The following is a 23,028-nucleotide window of genomic DNA, read 5'->3' as shown; positions in this document are numbered from 1 at the left end:
CCTCGCAGATACGCATTGTAGATCAAGGGGGTAGGGGAATAAAATTGTTCTTTCTCGGAAAGTATTTATATGTATACAGTATATACTTGCAATATAACTACAAGACATATTAAACTTTGTTATGATCTTTCTTTTTATGTAAAAATTATTATATTATGAAGGTCAAATAAAGGTCAAAACAGACGAATTGGTTAAAAATGATGAAAGACCAGCAATATTTTCATATTTGCAAAAAATGAAGTTTTCTGGTCTCAAATATCACACTAAATAAATTCAGAAGGAAACGTTAACACAATAACATATTCCATAAAACTACAAAATATACATGTAACCATGGCTACTGTATATAATGATCCATACAATGTCTATATTTACAATCAGAAAACACGAAAATTCTGATTATAGGAAAAATGATCGTTCAAATGACAAACCGAATAAGCACAACTATTCCTTCACCACAACTGTGAGTACATTCAAGTCCATGTTTTCGACAAGAACATCGCTTAGAGTCGCAATCCTTTTTCTGCAGTTACATGTGTCCTAATGATTTCATAAATGTAGTCTATCTAACATGTATTCAAGTTATTTAAAAGTAATATCACCTCAATATGAACTTCACATAACGGCACATGGAATAAAAATGGCTAAAAATTAAAAAGTAAACTCATGAAATTGAACGATTTCACTATTTTTATTTTTCGAGATATCGGCAGCCATACTGTACGTGTGCGTACATGTACACATACATCTTTATTTATGTGTAACAGTGGTTTATACCATTCATTAAAAATAATATATACATGGGAAATAACGAAATATATATATTTTACAAGTACTTATTGAGATATGTGTTGGTAATTACGTATAAATAGTATTAATTTCCCAATTATTGGCTGTTACCCGAGGTGATCTACCAGCGAAGCCATGCACGAGCGGCCGTGGTCTGGCCAGGTGGTTTACATTTCGTTATATTTATATTAATTAGTGTTATGAACAGATTTTTCGTGTATAAAAGAAATATGATACATTGAAATCAATTATCTATTCATAACTTTTTCACAACATGGATTTCTACGTGTGAACAAAAAGCGGGTACGTGTGACGGCCCGGCACCGCTTCGCAAGCTGGCTTCAACACTAAATCTACACAAATATATTTAGCAATGAACAAGTTGTAAATATAAATGTCTGTTACCTCTGAAACAATAAGAAGCTATTTAAAAAATTAGAATTTGCAAGTATGAAAGTGTATACTTTTGCCAGCGTATCGATTGTGTAGCAGGGATGTACATATCTGTTATTGTTTTTATTAGTCGCCATACTGTGTTTGTACCTTTGAGGACCCGGATGTAAACTTTCTGTGACGTCACGCCATCTTTTCTGAAATCTCCTATAAAGGTTGAGTCGTGAGTTTCCGTCACGAACCATAGAGCGGTGAGTCGTGGGTTTCCGTCACAAATTATAGAGCGGTGAAACGTGGGTTTCCATCACAAACTATAGAGCGGTGAGACGTGGGATTCCGTCACAAACTATAGAGCGGTGAGACGTATGTTTCCGTCACAAACTATAGAGCGGTGAGACGTAGGTTTCCGTCACAAACTATAGAGCGGTGAGACGTGGGTTTCCGTCACTAACTATAGAGCTGTGAGACGTGAGTTTCCGTCACAAACTATAGAGTGATGAGACGTGGGTTTCCGTCACAAACTATAGAGCGGTGAGACGTGAGTTTCCGTCACGAACCATAGAGCGGTGAGTCGTGGGTTTCCGTCACAAATTATAGAGCGGTGAAACGTGGGTTTCCATCACAACCTATAGAGCGGTGAGACGTGGGGTTTCCGTCACAAAACTAAAGAGCGGTTGAGACATGGGTGGGTGGGTCCGTCACAAACTATAGAGCGGTGAGACGTGAGTTTCCGTCACGAACCATAGAGCGGTGAGTCGTGGGTTTCCGTCACAAATTATAGAGCGGTGAAACGTGGGTTTCCATCACAACCTATAGAGCGATGAGACGTGGGTTTCTGTCACAAACTATAGAGCGGTGAGTCGTTGGTTTCCCCCACAAACTATTGAGCGGTGAGACGTGGGTTTCTGTCACAAACTATAGAGCGGTGAGTCCTTGGTTTCCCCCACAAATTATAGAGCGGTGAGTCGTGGGTTTCCGTCACAAACTATAGAGCGGTGAGACGTGAGTTTCCGTCACAAACCATAGAGTAGTGAGTAGTGGGTTTCCGTCACAAACTATAGAGCGGTGAGATGTGGGATTCCGTCACAAACTATAGAGCGGTGAGTCGTGAGTTTCCGTTACAAACTATAGAGCTGTGAGACGTGAGTTTCCGTTCACAAACTATAGGCGGTGAGTCGTGGGTTTCCATCATAAACTATAGAGCGTGAGACGTGAGTGTCCGTCACAAACTTTTGAGCGGTAAGTCGTGGGTTTTCAAACGATAGATCTTCAAATGAAATCACGAAATATTGATCTCGCATTTGAAGCGCTGTACACCTATAATGTTTGCTTCTGTCTAAGTAATCTACAAACTATGGGTGACTCCATTTTATTACTATGTTGTCCGTAATTGTATTATAAACCATTCCATTTGACTATTGCTGTCCCAGTTATGTCAAGTCCTTGTGAGTATTTTTGGAAATAAATCTATCAACAGTATACGTGTTTGATAATATGTTTATTTACGTATGCTTGTCATTAAACTGTATTTTGACTCTTTTCCATATTCCACATTCATTCTTACCTCATTTCCTTCATAAGGTCATGTGTATATTTCTACAATCTCACAATTTAAACCAACTTACTTTAAGAGGCCATTTTATTTCGACATTAACTTTGCGATTTTCGATTAAAACAGGTTGATTTGAATTGTATTTCATACATTTTGCAGCGATTTCTTTGATATGAATTGGTTTACAATACTAGCCCTAGTGTCCATATTTTCTAAATACTCTCAAGTTTCTAGATAACCCATAATTTAGTTGAGAGTTAAACACTGTATTGAATTCTAGGTCTTACAACTTCGCAGCATGAACAATGTGACTTCCTCAGTTAGAAAAATAATAATTTAAGGGTTATCATTTTGAACTTACCTTGTACAAATTCAAAAGGCAGAACCCACCAAGGACTCTTCAGCCATGATATGTACATAAAGCGGACAACGTTGCCTAGCAACCCAGCGTACAAAACCCGTATGTGACCTGAAATCATAATACAACACTTGAGTTTCAATTTGAAAAAAGTATTTATACCATGATTAACTTGTCGAATTAAAGTCAAACATGTATTTAAATCAGAAACTCAATACAATTTCAGACACCTGTGACAACAAAGTCGTTATTACATTTTAGATTGACACCTATTAGAGATTTGCAGAAAAAATAAACTATTCTTTGAAAATATCCCGTCACAGCAAGAGATAATAGAGGTCCAAGCAAGCAATCTGTAAAATATGAATATATTGAATGTTTTTGTGGGTTTTTTTTATATTTTTTTTTCCGATTTGCTAAAAGTTAAAAAACATAAAATTCCTTGCGGAATAGTGATTACAATATGTGCATCATAAATTTTAAAGATATATCATATGTATTTAACGCATAGTATAAAATAATATTGCTTTGCTTTTATTATCGGGTCTTATAACTTAGGTAAAATGACCGACTGTCATTGTTAGGAAAGTAATTGAGAAATTTGCTTTTATATCCAGTAATTATACTTCATTAACGATGTACTCCTCTAAGAAGTCAAAATTTTCTTGTATTGACCTTTTTTTCTTATATACATTTTCGGAAATAGGAGTTTATACCATAAACGAAAATGGAAGAAAAAACATATGTCCGTGTGCTCGTTTTTGAGCTATTGTCACTCAAAAATACCTAGTTGACAAAATATTGGATTTTATGGGAATTTTGCCGTTTTGATCATATACACAAGAGATTAAAGCCATAATTTCCTAATGAGGTACTTGATATGTATGGATGTTTGTAGAATTTACTTCCCAGTGGTCTTCTTTAAAAATGTACCAGTTTTGACTAATAAGACTCATATTTTTTTCTCAGAATAACAACAAATGCTACCATTACCCCTTAATTTGCGCTTCAAAATGACCATTTCAGTCATTTTTGCCAAATTGAACCCTTTATAGAAAAAAATCTGTAAAAATGGTAAAACTGTGACTCTACTCAAAGCGAATAAAAGACGCAATTTCAAAATGACCGCCAAATGGGCCATTTCTTAAAATCCCAGTATAAAAAAATCTACTAAAAATAGAAATATCATTTTTTGACAAAATTTGCACTGGCAACTTGCTACAGATATTGATAGAATGTATTTGAAAATCTCATAACGTCTTTGATCTTTGTAGAAACGAGACTTCAACGGGACTGAAACCTCAGAAGAATACATCCTTAAAATGATTCCTTTATAATCTTTTGTAATTCACTCGAACATCTAAGGCGTCATAATCCACGCATGCGCACGGCGATAGGCCGTAATATCAACTCATAGAGAGGTAGAGGGTAGAGGGTTGGAAGTAGAGGGTAGAAGGTAGGGAAGAGGGAAGGTTAGGGGGTAGGGTAGCGGGTAGGATATGAGGTAGAGGATAGAGGGCAATAGAATCAGTTACATATGATAACTACTGGAAATGTATTTGTCTTCGGCTAAGATGTAATCAATCTTTATACAGATATCCTAATTGTATTTACAACAAATATGAGTGTCTAGTAATCAGACCAAATGGCAGCCCATTGGCGTTTCACTTCCTAACCTTGATAGCAAACGATTACGTCCTTTATCATTTCTTGAATAAAAAATAAAAGCATAGACAAAAATCAAAGCATTTGAAGACGCAACATGTGAATATCAAAATGCATTCTAACAACATTTAACCACCGAACAACATGCTAGCTATTTACGCAAGTGAAACAAAGCATTTTAAAGACTTTAATATGTTAAAACGACGTTATGAGACATCCAACGTCAAATACGCGGGTTTTTTCTATGGAGCCAGGTAAAATTACCCAATGCGGTATGGTTCAGACTGATCAACTATAGTTAAAAGCTTTCCATTTTGTCGATAACTCTTATATTAACCGAGCTGTTGACACCTACGTAAAGTAAAAAAGAAAAACAGTAATCGACCAGTCTGGAGCCAAAGGCGCGTGCTGTGCTGACAGGGTACACAGACTTTTTATCGGCGGTGTCCATCATGGCGCCATAACATACTGTTGCAGCATTCGTCTCTGTCTCGTAGTTACGTAGTTAATCTCAAAAATAATGCTTTGGCGTCAACCTATGGTGCCACTGTTACACTAAGACAATATTTCATAAATGGAACGAAGTATTTGCATTTTGTTATGATTAATGTTTGGTTTTTTTAATTTTATTTCATAACTATTTTAGAATCAATGAAGTACTTAGATAAAACATGTAAATAAGATTACATGATTACATTACGTTATCGCTTTAATATTAAAAGCGGTTTCAACCACATTAAAATCAATCTCTTTGATTAAGAATTGAAGTTTATAGCCAAATCAATATTCAAAAAGGGAGCGTCAAATGACCCTAATTCAATATACTTGGTGTTTTATTGGATGTTGAACCATTCCCGACATCACTGTTTTCGTTAGAAATGTTTCAAGAGAACGCAACTTGTATTAATCTATAAACACCCTATTTTTGCCAAAGTGTGAAGATAATGAGGCTTTCTTACCACCAGTTGGCATGATTCGAAAATATTAATCAATTTACAATATTTGTTTTTGTTTTCCGTTGAAATGAAGACTACATATATGTGACGGATGAAAAACGACTCTGCAGTTTGCTTGGTGCACTTGTTAATGTGAATAAATCAAAACGAGTCTTCACATCTTTTCTAAATTTAGCTTTTAATTGACAAATACTGTTTACCGCTGTAGAATACTGGTTTGAAATGTCTCATACAATTATTGAAAACTCCCAAGAGAATGAAGTTGAAAATGTTGCCAAACTCCTATGAGATCTGCCCTAATTAAACAACCCCAGAAAGTTAATTAGTATAACATTTACCATTGTATAGCGATTAAAATTATCACAGTAAGAGAGACTGTCATTGCAAACGCTGAATCCAGGGAGTGAACGCTATGATCTTAACCTACTATATGCAATAGGTCAAAATGATATATTTTTAATAACATATTGACCATAATACACTGTGCATGTTGCAAAGATATTGAATAAAAGGATAGTGCATGCAATCCATTGCTGGTTCAGTAAAATAATCTACACAAATAAATCGTTCATCAAATAAATTCGACAGGATTTCTGTCTTAAACGCAATTCCACAGCAATTTTACAAGACATGCGAGTTGTTGGCACCTTAAGAAATTTTAAATTAGACTACATCAAAGAGCACGTTTATCCTGCTAGGATTTGTCATTAATGACAAAAACAAAGCATGGGATTAATAGGAATCAACTGGTTGGAGACTTTGACGGATCAAACAAAATATCGAAGGCGTTTAAACTGAGATGTCGCACAAGCCATTGTTCAATGACTTCAAAGCTCTTGATAACGTTGCTTTTAAAAACTTTAAACAAACATCGCTCCATCATTCACGTATTCTGACACAAAGGGAAAATGTAAAAAAAAAACACGTTCATATTATCGTTCAAATAATTTTTTTTATTACTTTCAAATTTCACCTTCCATTACGATATTGGTTACGCTCACCGATAAGCACTGAAATGATATATACATGTAACAAATGCGGGGTTCACTTCGATTTTCGCAATTGCTTAAATTTTATTTGCGTTTTGTGTAAACCTATATTACGTCATAGACATACATCAACCATTCCGGATATATATTTTCCCCTTAATTGAAGAAGACTTGAAATAAAATTAAGTCATAAATGTATTTCTGATATCGATTTCATGTCTGCTCTATATAAGTCCATTGAACTCTACAGTTCATTAGTTAATGGTATTTCCAAGATATTCATACGAATAGTGTTGCAGGTAAAAACCAGTGAACAATATCTGAAAATTGCTATATAATATTACTATGATCTACTGATAAAGATGAAAGGGGACGTACCGCACAATGCATGTCACATTTCTAGGCATTGATTGTTGCTTCAAAGAAGAGGTACCAAGTACCAACCAAATGGTAGGTTTTATGTCTGTCTGGAGTTACAGCCAACACCAAAGCTTGCATTGTCATGACTTATTCTGAGACAAACAAGGCGTTACATAGCGCCTACGTGGATACAAAAAGGGTGGTTGTTCTGAAGGATCAGTTGGTGGAGACGTCTTATCATAATAAAACGTTTTAAATAAGCGGTTCCTAGCTTCGTGCTATTTCATAAATACTAACTGTAGACGAGACAAAGCCATGCATTTGATACAACGCAGATTTATTGAATGAGTCAATGTTTAAAATTCATCAGACAGACAGACAGACATTTTTTAGATACGAATTTAGATACACTGTATTCCGTATTTGCATATTACTAAGTTATCTGCCCTTGTAGGTAGGTATTGATTGTGACATCATGTGTTTGCAAATATATCATCATATTTTTTCAGAGGAAATGATGTCAATTTCGCACCCAAAATAATGACGTTACAATGGTAACCTACCTGCAGGCAGACAATCACGTGATCTGCAAAGACGAAATAACAAATGCTAGATACTGGGCATGTATAGTAATATTCATTGTCTCATGTAACTCCGTTTTAATTTCTGTTCGGCAGCAAATTCTGTCAAATATTCAAGTGAATATGGCTTTGACCAAACCAAACCAAAAAGTTAGAATTTTAATACAGATAGAACGGAATGCAATCAGTGCAATATATTGTACATCCCCAGTGCAACTTCAAAGTCACTCATAAACCAAATCCATATTTCCTGAATGTCAACCGATCGATTCAAGTGCTATCGAAATCAATCCAACAGAAAAGGTTACCTGTAATCTTTGTTTAGTAGCTAATTACGCCTACCTTTAAGCAATAAACACATGGAACTGTTATGTTGCCTGTTAATATGCAGATATGGACATACGAACAGAATGGGGCATGATGTATACACTACCGGCACGATATTGGAACGTAACTTGGTTCCAATCCTGTCGAGTCGTAAACAGGAAATCGATAAACGCTGATATCTCGAGTTTATTGTTTATTTATAGGGTAACACAATGTTCGGTAAATGTCTAAGACAAAGTCTTTTCAAGATTGCTTTTCTTCTGTGTAAAGTTAGTTTATCATATCAGAAGGATTTTTTCAAATAATCTGACATTTTTATATTGCAATTTCTCAACAAGACTGTGATGGCAGTGTTGTTGATCTGTCTGACAGTATTACGTCTACCTCTAGTTCGAATCCTTAATTCATAAAAAATCTAGCTAATCCTGATAAATAAATATGAAATTAAATTAAAACAAGATCTCATATTCGTTAGTAAAATCTAGAGTAGATTGACTACTTTCAGTGTTCACCAGTACCCTAGTGTGACAGTTCAGAGAGGATACAGTTAGTTTCAAGGAAATCTTTTTTCGATATAGCCTTATCTCAATGAAATACCAAATCAATCCATGTCTGTGCTGCAGAAATTATTGTTTTAGTGCTATTTACAGTTGGTCATGTTTTTATCTGTTTATATGATGCTGTTTCTAGTTGTTCAATATTCAGAAAATAAAGATAGCACTACACTGAATTTATATTACAATAATGGTTTTGCTCTATTGTTATTTTTGACATGATTTATCCTCGTTTTCCAGTAGCGGCATATTCTAGCTACATCCGGTATAGCTAGCTGTTCAATATTCAGAATATATTGTGTTTAATATGTTGGATTTACATTAGAATAATATTTCCATTTTATTGTTCATTTCTTTCAAATTAAGAATTACTAATGTTTTACAGTTGCACCCTATTTTTAGAGGGATTTAAAAGGAAACATTAACTTAAGATGCCAATTTCTTAACCAGTCCTAAAATGTTTTGGAAAGATAGTTCTTTCTTAAAAGGAAGCATCCATTTTCTTTGTGGTTCGCTTGGCTTTTATTATAAAATGTATAGATAATGGCTGTGGTATCGACTGAGATATGTTTGATGGTAAATACCCTGGACTATTCCCAAGAGCTTTCACGCGAGCTAGACGTTATATCATACTTTACCTAAATATGACACGTATAATGATAGGGAACCGCCTGAAAACGTAACAGCACGCCACAGCGCATGCGTTCAATTTGCATCAATCATTGCAAGTATCTCTAAAGATTGAATGGGATATTTACATATAAAAAACTCTTACCAATTTGAAATTAATTTAAAACGGGAAAGATGTGAATTTGGTATTAGGATGTGCAAAACACGTCCAAACACACCAAAATGATCTTTTTTTTGTATCTAAAGAGGAGCAAATAAAATTTAAACCAAATACAACTGGGTAATTCTTGAAACTTTAATAATAGTTTACCAATTCGATTTTCACTATACATAATGTTTTATTGTGCATATTCTCCATCAAACAGCTAAAATTCTATTGAATTCAATTTCACATGAAGTTGGAGAGGACATTTAAATGTCCTATTTAACACAACAAAAACGAGGATCAGTAATTCTAACACCCCTAAAACTTTCTCAGAAACCACGCATATTTTATATATGTTGCAGTATTCAGAGGTCTACCCCTCCCCCCTCCCCCCATAATATATTTAATGAAGGAGCCTGATCTAATACTTCATTAATATGAATATACTTGTTGAAAGGAACATCCCAAGTGCATGCAAGAAACCTCCAAGTGAAAAATAAGTAGGTGTATCGTAGACATTTCTTGTTCGCGACAATGGAAGATTATTCCGTTGATATTTACATATGACACCTTTGAGACAATAGATTAGCTGGAAGACAAAAAACGTCTACAATATAATGTTTCTGTTACCAAAAAACCATACAACAACGGAACAATTCGTATGAGATGGCGTATTAGAATTGACGAGAGCTTGTCTAACGACATGACACAACGCATTGTCTTCGAACGTTTTTGTTTTCTTCTATCGATTAGGAGGAGAGCTGAAATTTCCGGGAGTGGTAGTTTTAATGGCGATTTATCTGTGTACGTCTCCATTATCACAACCCAAGTGTGACATAAAATACCGAGCTTGCTCAAGAATCAGTGTAAAAAACTGTAAAATACGTGCGAAAGATTACCTACATGTATGTTCAGTGTGTATACTTGCTGTGAATACGTCCACATGTAAAGACACGAAATCCCGAACATTTTGCCTTCAAACCCATGGTAATTTTCTCTCCTGTACAACCTAAATACCGACTTTAGAATGACGAATAGGTAAAATGAAAATGGTTAAGTGTGTATGGCATAATTTCCTTGCATTCAATGTATTATATTAATAATGAGTTTTCATTCCAAATAAGACTTAATTTGTTTTAGTTCCTCTTCCTAAATCTCATATAGGTCATTACTTCAAGGATATTTAGATACCAATGGAATAAATTATGTGTTTGCAGCTCTATTGAAAACAATCAGGTTAATCATCTGTATATCAATAATTAAAAAAATAATGTCCATGGACCACTCTAACACCAACAACGTTTTTGTCCTCTACAAACATATCCAATATCAGTTTTGCGGACTCGTCGCCAGACATCGTTGTCTGGTATATCCTTCCCTCTACCTTTCACCACAAGTTGATATGATTCAGAATAGCCTGTTCACAATCACACTTATGTGACCTAAGAATTTGCTCAGAACATTTTAGGGGTGCTTGAGTAGAACTGATATTTTGCTACATCATCAATTGGCTAATATGGACGTTTAAAATACTCATGATTATATGCATCTTGTATTACACTGAATTAGATTTATTGTGTAAGGTAGGCGAAAATGTAGGAGCTATAGGCTACTTTTAACCTCTTCGGTCAGGAACAGCATCGTGCAGTTCAAAAAGAACGACATGTATCAAGTTTTAGTGATTTTCTTGGTGAGACATCGGAGGTATGCACTTTCTATAAGAAGGACGTTCTTCCATTGTGAGCGAAGTTACTCTCAGTATGTCCACATCTGCAGACAATGGAATATACGAAACAGCGGCTGTTACAATGCATCAGGTATCAGCTTTACACAATACTACGGAGACACGCGCATATGAAGGGCTGAATGATTAGATTATCTTGGTCACTCAGACGGTTCTATTTTCGTTCCATCATTTGTACAACATATAGTTGTAGCGTGCAATACATGACAAGTATGTTACGTTGTTGATTAATCAATCGAGAGACTGGGTGTTAACGGAAGTATAAATTAGACTCAGCGGGAGGATTAAAAATCTATATTTCACCCGACACTCTGACGTAATACGTAGTTGACAATGGGGAAACAAAGTTACATTATTAATTATATTTTCAGCAAATGAGTCAATTAATATTTGGTGGTTTATAGGTTTTCGCTATATTATGAAGATCTACAATATGCATGTGTTAAATATTTTAGTAGCAATAGAGTAAGTGTCTAGATTTACAATACCCATACAATTTATCCGTCTAATGCTGCTTCATACAAACAATATGATTGTCAGTTTCAATGAACATGTGGTTTATACAAATGTACGGTAAACATGAGCAAAAACTACTTTTTATATTTCTATAGTTTTACTATGGAAAAGTCATTTCAAGTATATGCATTATATGCCGGTACACATATAGACACTGTCAATCCTGTTTTTGTCAGCGTGTCTTGATCAGTATCAAATCCCTTTTGCCTTTGGACTACTGCCGACTAGGTCTAAGTTGCTAAATAAAGCTACAAATATATAACGCTTGACAAAAAACAAGGAGAAAATCACTTCCATCGGGAAATGATTGCGGCAGTGTTTAACGGCTTCTAGGTACAAGCGCTCGCGTATTGGAAACCAGTCCATCATATTTATTTCACTAACAGCTAATTTCCGGAACAGATATTATATATGTATTCCATAGCATAACTTCGCCTCCGCCATTTATTGTCGCATGACTATTTGAGGAAGCAGCGACGTTAAATGGTCGGGCTATTAAGATATCGTCCGCTCTTTAAACGTTTCTTTAGATCAGACATTGTCAGAAAACACAATAATTAATATGACCTGAATTATCTTGCAAACAATATCGATATCGACTGCATCAATTTGTTAAAATTATTACTCAAATTGGTATTTTGCATTATATTAATATGTCTTCTTTGAAACGTATCGTATTTTCAAAATAACAATCAATATTGGTATTAAATAAGACAACAAATCAAACGTGAACTTTTAAACGGAGACGATAAAAATGTAGTTTTGTTCGAATGATACAATGAATAGCGAATGAGACTAAAGTCAGGTGTTTGAAACGAGTGACCATTTTCTGCCTATCTATCTATATACATGCACTATGCAAATAGACAATTAGCATTTATTGGTTCTATGAAATGAGAACCGGATTGCAACAAAAGAACGGCACAGTGTCATACAAAATGGTGTCAACAAAAAATCTTTCAGTCTTACACAACCAATCGAAAAACTGAGATTTTAATTTTGAACAAAATAAGGACAATGCCCGGGACCATATCGAAAATCGAAAAGCAACCACTGGATATTTTCATTAACATTGCAGCTGAACTATTTTTTCAGTCTACATGTATGTGTTTCGTTGTTCGTCCATTTGAGACAATAGGCTGACATGCTAAGCTCCTTAAACCATCCTATCGTGGGCATGTCTTGTTAAAAAAGCGAACAGAGAAAACTCTACCTTTTGTTAAAGTTGTTCTTTCTCATTGTTTCTTTTATTCAGGTTTACGTGTCATCAAAATCCGTTGAATATTGTATTGTTATGGTCTTCCCAGCCATTATTTAATAAATAAATGAGTATTCGACTACTCGAAATTGTTCAATAAGCGTAATTTTTGTACTATTAATGAAATATGTTATACTGTCATTTTTAGTTCGTTGAAATGTTGTCATTCCACCATAGGCCATCGTAGTTCTGGTGAACATTACAACAACTCAATCAATAGCCAAATAGTTCACTCTCTTCATCCTTTTCAGCATTCATTTCGCCAATTCTAATCTTGACTTCCTGTGCTTTGTCTTAATGTGCATCCAAAGTGTAATAAATGACAGTTGTACGCATGCTCGAGATTGACTAGTTACTGATTGCGGGGAGAGGGGCTCAGGTTATTAATGGTTATGTCACAGACGCTACCATTGTTATTTATTTTACTCCAGGAAGAACATTGGTAGTCTGTCAGCTTATCAGTACGCTACACTAGCACCACATCCATCAGCCAATGAGTGTTCTAAACATCAGCCATGTGTTCTAGCTCTGGAGCTAGTTTTAATACGCCACATGAAATAATTTCTCATTGATGATAGGATATAACAACTTAAACCAATAATAATGACAATATCACATACAAAATGAAAATTGATACAAGAACCGATCTTCCTGCTGGTAGGTTGTAGAGAATGTCACATTTCAAAACATCATCTAACTTTCTAACTGTATAGTTACAGAAATGGAAGCTATGGCGACGTCTTTCATCTCTAAATTGTAGTTCTTCAAAAAATAAAAAATATTTTTATTTCTATTATGACTTTGCAGTATTTTTTATTGTAAAATTATTCATACGTTTATTAATGGAATCAATTTTCTAATATGGAAATCAATCAAAATCTTTCCTTGCCCGTCTCTATCAAACGTGGTTGCCGTCAGGGAGATCCGATCGCCCCATACATTTTTGTTTTTTTGCGTAGAAATACTAGCTGCTAGAATTAGGTCAAATGTCGAAATAAAAGGTATCCAAATTGATAATGAAGACATCATGAACTTACAATACGCTGATGACACAGGTCTAATACTAGATGGTTCAGAGATGTCATTAAGGGAATCAATAAATGAATTAAACAATTTTGCAAAAATATCAGGACTAAATGTCAACACCAGTAAAACACAGGTAGTATGGATAGCAAGCAAAAAGTACAGTGAGGAAAAGTTTTTTTTCCAAAATATAATCTTTTATGGAGTAGAAACAAATTCACTTTTTTGGGAATTGATTTTTCGGTCAATTTAAGCGAGATTCCAAAAATGAATTTTGATTAAAAAATTGTAAAATTAAAGTCAATACTTAACATGTTGAATAAACGCAGACTAACTCCAATAGGAAGAATCAACATAATTAAATCTTTACTTATTTCTCAGCTTAATTACTTATTTATCACCTTACCAATCCATCAGACAAACTTCTTTTAAGTTTAAATTCTCTCTTATTTGAATTTCTATGGGGTAGTAAATCTCATAAAACTAAAAATGATGTCATTATTCAGAACTATAAGGATGGGGGACTGAAAATGGTAGATGTGCAAACCTTTATAGACTCTTTAAAATTAGGCTGGATAAGGAGAACTTTGTATTCTACAGAAAAGTGGAAATCACTATTACATTATTGTATAAATATTGATAAAATGTGGAAATGTGGGAATGAATATATTAAACATTGCCTAATCAACTGCCAAAACATGTTTTGGAAATATATAAACTCCCTTTCACCGTGACAAAAAGTTCAAAACTTCAGTGGTTGTAAGAATTATACATTATATTCTTGTGACAAATACCTTTCTATATAAGATTAATTTGCACCCTAGTCCAATTTGTACATTTTGTAACAGGGAAAGAGAAACAATAGTACATTGTCTTTGATAATGTACTGAAGTCCAAGCACTTTTTGAGAATTTTGATTATTTACTTGAAATCCTGTTTATCCCCTTCTTAATGAATAAAGACACTCTACTCTTTGGAGTAATTTCACCACATGCTAATGTGGCTGATAATGAAATCTTATTGATTATTAAGCACTATATTTATAAAACAAAATGTCTCCATAAAACACTTAACATCAATGCACTTGTAAATGTTATAAAAGATCACTACAGTATCCAGAAATATATATTTTTTAATAAAAGCGATTCCTTTCAAATGAAATTTGAAAATGATTGGAAAAAATGGTTGCCATTGTTAGGAATATGACATTTAAGGGGTTTTTTATGCATTTTATTTTTGCCCTCATATCCATTTTATTATATCATACAAAGTTTTTTTATATGTCCGCCCATACCCTGGCAAAGCACCAAATATTTTGGGAGGTCCCTGATCACATGTTATTTATTAATGTATGTTTTCCCATTACGTGTGAGATCTCTCTTTTCTTAAAATTGGATAGCTTCGCTATGGCTAATCGTTGTGAAATGAAGTGTTTATATATCACAGTATGTAGTCTTCCCTCTTTCTTTTGTCAGTCCATGTTTTGTCATTATGTCCATTCATGTTATCAGTTGTCATTCTGATAATACACGTACAATGTAAGTCTGTCAATCCTTTTTGTCTACAAGTTTTAATGTCTGTCTGTTTTGTTCGTCCATGTTTTCTGTTTTGTTTACTCTTGCTGTTCATCTCATTGTGATGGTGTCAATACATGTTGTATACTTTTGTTTTGCTTATCTGTCTCTGGTCTTCAAATTTTTCTTTTTGCTTTTGTTTGTATTGTTACCTACCATTAATCTGTTATAATAAGGTGTATGAATGTGCAGGCTGAGTGCGTGTATGTGTGTTCACTTTGCATGCTATCTTTTTGTATGTAATTCTATATCTGTACAATCTTAATATATATGTAAAAAAAAACTTTTGAAAAATAAAACAATTATAAAAAAAACAATCAAAATCCAATAATTAGTCTTGGAATTAAGACGGGGAATACCCAAGAAATTCCTAACTAATGTGGCATATTCCCATAGTCATCTGAATTTATTTAGAGTTTTAATACTGATGATATAAAAACATTCTAAAACTTGAAGTCATTGAAAACTTAGTTGCGTAAAAATGGAAACTGAACACCACGCGAAACAATAATCAATGGTATTTTCAGTTAGTGTTTCTGTTTAGTAGAGAAATATTAAAACCCTAAATACAATATGAATTATTTCCAATATAGGAAATATTAAAACCCAAAATACAATATGAATTATTTCCACTTGTCACAAGGACTTCAGGTCATTAAAACTCCAATAATTAAAGCCCTTCATAATCTTCTAATTCTAAGATATCAGAAATCTAATAACGACATTAACTCGAGGTTTTAGCAGTTTCAAGTTACCCTTGAAGACACTTGTACGATTACAATAAAGATGCCACTCAGCAGCTCTCAACACAGCACCATATCTCTCCTTAACAGCCGCGTCTTTCAGAAAACTACTGGAGCGAACATAACGAAGGAAGCAATGACGTGTTAAATTACCCGATGTTCTGATAAAAATCCGCCATTAGGATTCCGCCACTACCGTTAGTTGTTGCGGTCTTTTTCATTACTATGGTTATTGTCTCACTTCAGAGGCAGTAATCTGTCTGATTATTTCTGTCAAATGACAAAAAAAATCCACTATATGCACTAACACAGATCCTACCGACGTCATTTTCAGTGTGATGTAAGCAGTAACACGTCAGTAATGTCAGGGACACAATTCAGGTTTTTTTTCTCTTCTACAACATGTAAGACGTCAGTAATGTCAGGGACAATATTCAGCTACTTTTTTTGTCTACAACACGTAACACGTCAGTAATGTCAGGGACAGCATTCAGCTACTTTTCTCTTCTACAACACGTAAGACGTCAGTAATGTCAGGGACACCATTCAGCTACTTTTCTCTTCTACAACACGTAAGACGTCACTAATGTCAGGGACAATATTCGGCTACTTTTCTCGTCTACAACACGTAACACGTCAGTAATGTCAGGGACACCATTCAGCTACTTTTCTCTTTTACAACACGTAACACGTCAGTAATGTCAGGGACACCATTCAGCTATTTTTCTCTTCTACAACACGTAACACGTCAGTAATGTCAGGGACACAATTCAGCTACTTTTCTCTTCTACAACACGTTTTGGTTTATTTTTTTTTTATTTTTACGTCCTATTAACAGCCATGGTCATGTAAGGACGTGCCAGGTTTGATGGTGGATGAAAGCCGGAGTACCCGGAGAAAAACCACCGAGCAGCGGTCAGTACCTGGCAACTGCCCCACATGGGATTCGAACCCGCATCCCAGAGGTGGAGGGCTTGTGGTAATGTCAGGGACACCATTCAACTACTTTTCTCTTCTACAACACGTAACACGTCAGTAATGTCAGGGACACCATTCAGCTACTTTTCTCTTCTACAATACGTGAGACGTCAGTAATGCCAGGGACACAATTCAGCTACTTTTCTCTTCTACAAAACGTAACACGTCAGTAATGTCAGGGACAATATTCAGCTACTTTTTTCGTCTACAACACGTAACACGTCAGGAATGTCAGGGACAATATTCAGCTTCTTTTCTCTTCTACAACACGTAACACGTCAGTAATGTCAGGGACACAATTCAGCTACTTTTCTCTTCTACAACACGTAACACGTCAGTAATGTCAGGGACACAATTCAGCTACTTTTCTCGTCTACAACACGTAACACGTCAGTTATGTCAGGGACACCATTCAGCTACTTTTCTCTTCTACAACACGTAACACGTCAGTAATGTCAGGAACAATATTCAGCTACTTTTCTCGTCTACAACACGTAACACGTCAGTGATGTCAGGGACACCATTCAGCTACTTTTCTCTTCTACAACACGTAACACGTCAGTAATGTCAGTGGCACCATTCAGCTACTTTTCTCTTCTACAACACGTAAGATGTCAGTGATGTCAGGGACACAATTCACCTACTTTCTCTTCTACAACACGTAAAACGTCAGTAATGTCAGGGGCACCATTCAGCTACTTTTCTCTTCTACAACACGTAACACGTCAGTGATGTCAGGGACACAATTCAGCTACTTTTCTCGTCTACAACACGTAACACGTCAGTAATGTCAGGGGCACCATTCAGCTACTTTTCTCTTCTAAAACACGTAACACGTCAGTAATGTCAGGGACAATATTCAGCTTTTTTTCTCTTCTACAACACGTTACACGTCAGTAATGTCAGGGGCACCATTCAGCTTCTTTTTTCTCTTCTACAACACGTAACACGTCATTAATGTCAGGAACAATATTCAGCTACTTTTCTCGTCTACAACACGTAACACGTCATTAATGTCAGGGACAATATTCAGCTACTTTTCTCTTCTACAACACGTAAGATGTCAGTGATGTCAGGGACACAATTCACCTACTTTTCTCTTCTACAACACGTAAAACGTCAGTAATGTCAGGGACAATATTCAGCTTCTTGTTTGTCTTCTACAACACGTAACACGTCAGTGATGTCAGGGACACAATTCACCTACTTTTCTCTTCTACAACACGTAAAACGTTAGTAATGTCAGGGACAATATTCAGCTTCTTTTTTCTCTTCTACAACACGTAACACGTCAGTGATGTCAGGGACACAATTCACCTACTTTTCTCTTCTACAACACGTAAAACGTTAGTAATGTCAGGGACAATATTCAGCTTCTTTTTTCTCTTCTACAACACGTAACACGTCAGTAATGTCAGGGAAACCATTCAGCTACTCTTTTTTCTTCTACAACACGTCAGTACTGTTTGGGACACAATTCAGCTACTTTTCTCTTCTACAAAACGCCAGCAATGTCAGGGACACCATTCAGCTACTTTTCTCGTCTACAACACGTCATTAATGTCAGGGACACCATTCAGCTACTTTTCTCTTCTACAACACGTAAGACGTCAGTAATGTCAGGGACACAATTCAGCTACTTTTCTCTTCTACAACACGTAACACGTCAGTAATGTCAGGGACACAATTCAGCTACTTTTCTCTTCTACAAAACGCCAGCAATGTCAGGGACACCATTCAGCTACTTTTCTCGTCTACAACACGTAAGACGTCAGTAATGTCAGAGACAATATTCAGCTACTTTTCTCGTCTACAACACGTAACACGTTAGTAATGTCAGGGGCACCATTCAGCTACTTTTCTCTTCTACAACACGTAAGACGTCAGTAATGACAGGGACAATATTCAGCTAATCTCTTTTTATCTTCTACAACACGTCAGTAATGTCAGGGACACCATTCAGCTACTCTTTTTTTCTTCTACAACACGTCAGTACTGTTTGGGACACAATTCAGCTACTTTTCTCTTCTACAAAACGCCAGCAATGTCAGGGACATCATTCAGCTACTTTTCTCTTCTACAACACGCCAATAATATAATGTCAGGAACACCATTCAGCTACTTTTCTCTTTTACAACACGCCAGTAATGACAGTGACACCATTCAGCTACTTTTCTCTTCTACAACACGTAATACGTCAGTAATGTCAGGGAAACCATTCAGCTACTCTTTTTTTTTCTTCTACAACACGTCAGTAATGTCAGGGAAACCATTCAGCTACTCTCTTTTTTTCTTCTACAACACGTCAATACTGTTTGGGACACAGTTCGGCTACTTTTCTCTTCTACAACACGTCAGTAATATCAGAGACACCATTCAGCTACTTTTCTTTTCTACAACACGTAACACCTCAGTGATAACTATACAACTGTTGTCCTCCAAATTCTAAATTTTGCCAGGGACACCATACAGTATTACGCTAGGACACATTAGTGATGAAGTGATGAACGGTTCACCATATATCTGGGCTTTCTTTCTATAACTCGTCATGAATGCAACAATTATCTAGTGGTGACTTTCGATGTCGACAAAAACTTTCAATTAGGGGCACCATCATCATGATTGAGAAAGAAAGTTACGGGATATTTATACAATCGGCTACCAAAACTATAATGGATAAACAGATGTTATAAGCCATCCATTCCACAACTCCTTATTACTCCTAAACTCTGTTTAGCTTGAGGAAGGAAAAACCAGGTCAACACTGATATCAGACATAATTATGAACAATACCACAAAAAGGAATGTACACTCTTTCTTAAAATGTACTCGATAACCACAATCACGAAGTGGAGGAAATTTATTTTACTTTAAATCATTATCACTTCATCATGAACCCTTGTCCACTGTCTAATGTACTGGATTTTAATCATATCTTTCAGAAATATCAATATTTGAAATATCATTTGGGCATATTTTACTACATGTGACTTTTTCGTTCTTTCGCTGGATCTCCTTGTCAAGTCACTCCAACCTTACGTCTGTTTATACTCAGTGATACAGGGCTTGTATATTTACTGTACAAAATGACCGGGTAGGCTTTGTTTGATGATCAGGGTATTTGCTCGTGTGCTTCGTGTAGAGACCCTTTTCTAACACAAAGAAAGACATCACGGGCATACTACAGTCTTCAAAAATACACACGCACTCTTAAAAATGCACACGCACTCTTTAAAAATACACACAAACTCCTTAAAAATACGCATGCACTCTTTAATGATATACTGACTGCATATCGGGGAAAGTCGCCATTCATGTTCAGTTACCTTATCTGTTTCTTGAATTTTAAAAAATGAATAACTGACAATATAAAAATAAAGGAAAACAGCTCAGAAGATTTTTATAAAAAATATATATACTACCGTATAACGGTATCTAGCAGGCCATGGAGCGACACTTCAGGACAATACATTGAACATCAGAAACGTCATCCCTAACATTAAGTACAGATTCAGAAATTGAAATGATTCGTCAGCAAGAATTCGTGATTCAGGTCAGCAGAATGGGAAATGATGTAGGAAGCTTCCCATGTTAACACAGTGCGAGAATCACTGTCGCCATGGTGATTTGTCCACGCCTACCCAAGAATTAACAGACGTTCTCGCCTCCATCACCCCTCATGGGAAATTATTTAGCTATGACGGCCATTATTTTCCTATATCCCCAACATGGGATCTGAATCAACTCTGAACAATGATGACGGTTTCTACCAGTAGGTATTATCCACAATTTGATATATTCTAAATGAATACATTTCGTGTATAGTCGTATCCGTTTCTTTTTTAATCGTTTTTCATAGAAAAGCTATTCATCTACCGACAATACTTCATAAATCTCTTCATTTAAACCATTTCAACAAAACTCGAGTTTTTATCACACGTTAGAAATTGAGAGTGAGTGTATTTGAAATTGATCTAGTTCGGATCTCAGGTGTGACCTACTGCCATCATCGACGTTTTCTCCTTTGTATCATTGACTAGTCATATACTGAAATGTAATGAAAAGGTCTGGGGTGTCTTTTACATCTACATTAAGAAAGTTCATTAAATATCTTAAAAATGGTATTATAAAGCAGCATTATCTCAAACATTTGAACTACACATTGTTGTAGATATACATCATGTGATTCGCTAATTCATTGTCCTTGTAATCGTCTATACATTTTTAAGTATATTTTTGTATAATTCAATTTTGCGTGTAACAAACATTTCATTGGTTTAAAATTACTTTAATCCAAACGCAAACGGTGACGTTACCATTGGTGACCTCGCCTCTAATTGGCTGATACATTGCTGTAATGACATCATAGATAAAGAGTCTCTCAATTAATAAGGAATTTTGAACAGATTTACATATAGTTGAACGAATCAACCATAACTGTGATTTATTGTCTGCTTTACTTGCTTACGTCTTTACTTATAATGCTCTGAGACATCGACTTTACACAAGTAAACGAAAAAATCGAGTACCAAGGATGAATGCTTAATTTTTGCTGTGCGATATTATGAGGATTTTTTTTAGCTAAGGAATACTGATGAAATGGCGTCCAAATATAGAACTTTTCTTCTCTTTGATAATAACCAAAATTAAATATCAATAGTCATGGAAGTCATGGCCATATTAGCGACAGGAGTCGGTGGAGAAAACCACCTATTTAGGGCAAACTGTGAGAGATTAGAGCATATTTGCATGTAATGCACGCACGTATGGTTATTCGTAATAGTGAACTTATAAAGTTAAATTATGGTATATTTTTTCATTAGATCAAAAGATCATTCAGAGCTGGTGGCAAAAGATAGAATGATAGGCGCAATACCACTCTGGTACTTTTTTCAGTATCCGAAATGACATTTTCTGGTGCATCCTTATACAGGAAAATATCCAAAACATTACTTTACAATCACAGAAAATGATGAAAAGACTCGCGACTTAGAGATTCAGAACGGTTGAATGTATGCCATCTTGATCATTGGGTCACATTCGAATCACACTAAATTCATTATTCTATATCAGATCTTATCATGACCTCGACAGATATTCGTGGAGTATTCCGTCATCATTGTAACTCTTTACTAGGGCTTTCTACTCCTTATAGGATGCAAGAGCTGACAGGACATTGATCAATGCATACTTCAGTCAATGGAGAGGAAGTAATCAATCAAAAGCCATGCTGATCAATAGATCATTTTTTGCAGAAGCGAGGAGAGAGCATTAATTATAGTGAAAGTCCTTCACTGTGGCTCCTACATCACAGTGCAGCGTTGGATTTCTACAGTTTATATTTGACTTCACCATGAACTAATAATCAATAAATCTTTGGTATCTATGTATAACAGTTTACATGCAACATGGGTATCTACTAGAAATGATGTAAGCCTAGAGAAAAAATCAATGCGATAGACCGGCAAAGAGCTGAGATACACAGAAGGAAATTGAAATAAGCTCGTAGCTCTCACGCAAAGGAAAAACATCATCAATTTATAACTCAATCTCCTCTTTTCGATCTAAAAGATATATTACTGCGAGTCTGGAGCGAAAGTGTAGATTATTTAAAGTTGACCGACCTATGTGACACGTCACCTATAAATTCACCCCAGAACTTACATTCCTCTTAAATGGGGTTATGAATGGGATACAGAACAGTTTTATCGATTAGTTTGACCTTCTACTTAGTGATTCCGCATGTTACATCCGAACAGGTCCTATGTGGATTCTAAATAACACTTAATATTGCCTTATTTGCCCTGCTTCTAACTGAAAACGCCATGTTTAACCCACATTAATGTGTACTTCACGCACATATGGTTATTTGTAAATTCTCTAAGTATATCAA

The 23,028-nt window shown here is 35.4% G+C and overlaps 1 protein-coding gene across 1 annotated transcript in view; it reads right to left on the bottom strand.

Annotated features, from left to right (window-relative positions):
* Positions 1-23,028, bottom strand: part of LOC138320995 (major facilitator superfamily domain-containing protein 6-like) — a 53,130-nt gene that overhangs the window by 17,079 nt on the left and 13,023 nt on the right. The window contains exon 3 of the mRNA XM_069264356.1: positions 3,096-3,203. Coding sequence (XP_069120457.1) covers positions 3,096-3,203 — 108 coding nt within the window. The remainder of the gene's footprint in view (positions 1-3,095; positions 3,204-23,028) is intronic.

Source organism: Argopecten irradians, chromosome 4 (assembly GCF_041381155.1).
Source record: "Argopecten irradians isolate NY chromosome 4, Ai_NY, whole genome shotgun sequence".
NCBI classification, from domain to species: domain Eukaryota; kingdom Metazoa; phylum Mollusca; class Bivalvia; order Pectinida; family Pectinidae; genus Argopecten; species Argopecten irradians.
The sequence above is the reverse complement of the archived record's forward strand: the minus strand, read 5'-3'. Positions and strand labels throughout refer to the sequence as shown.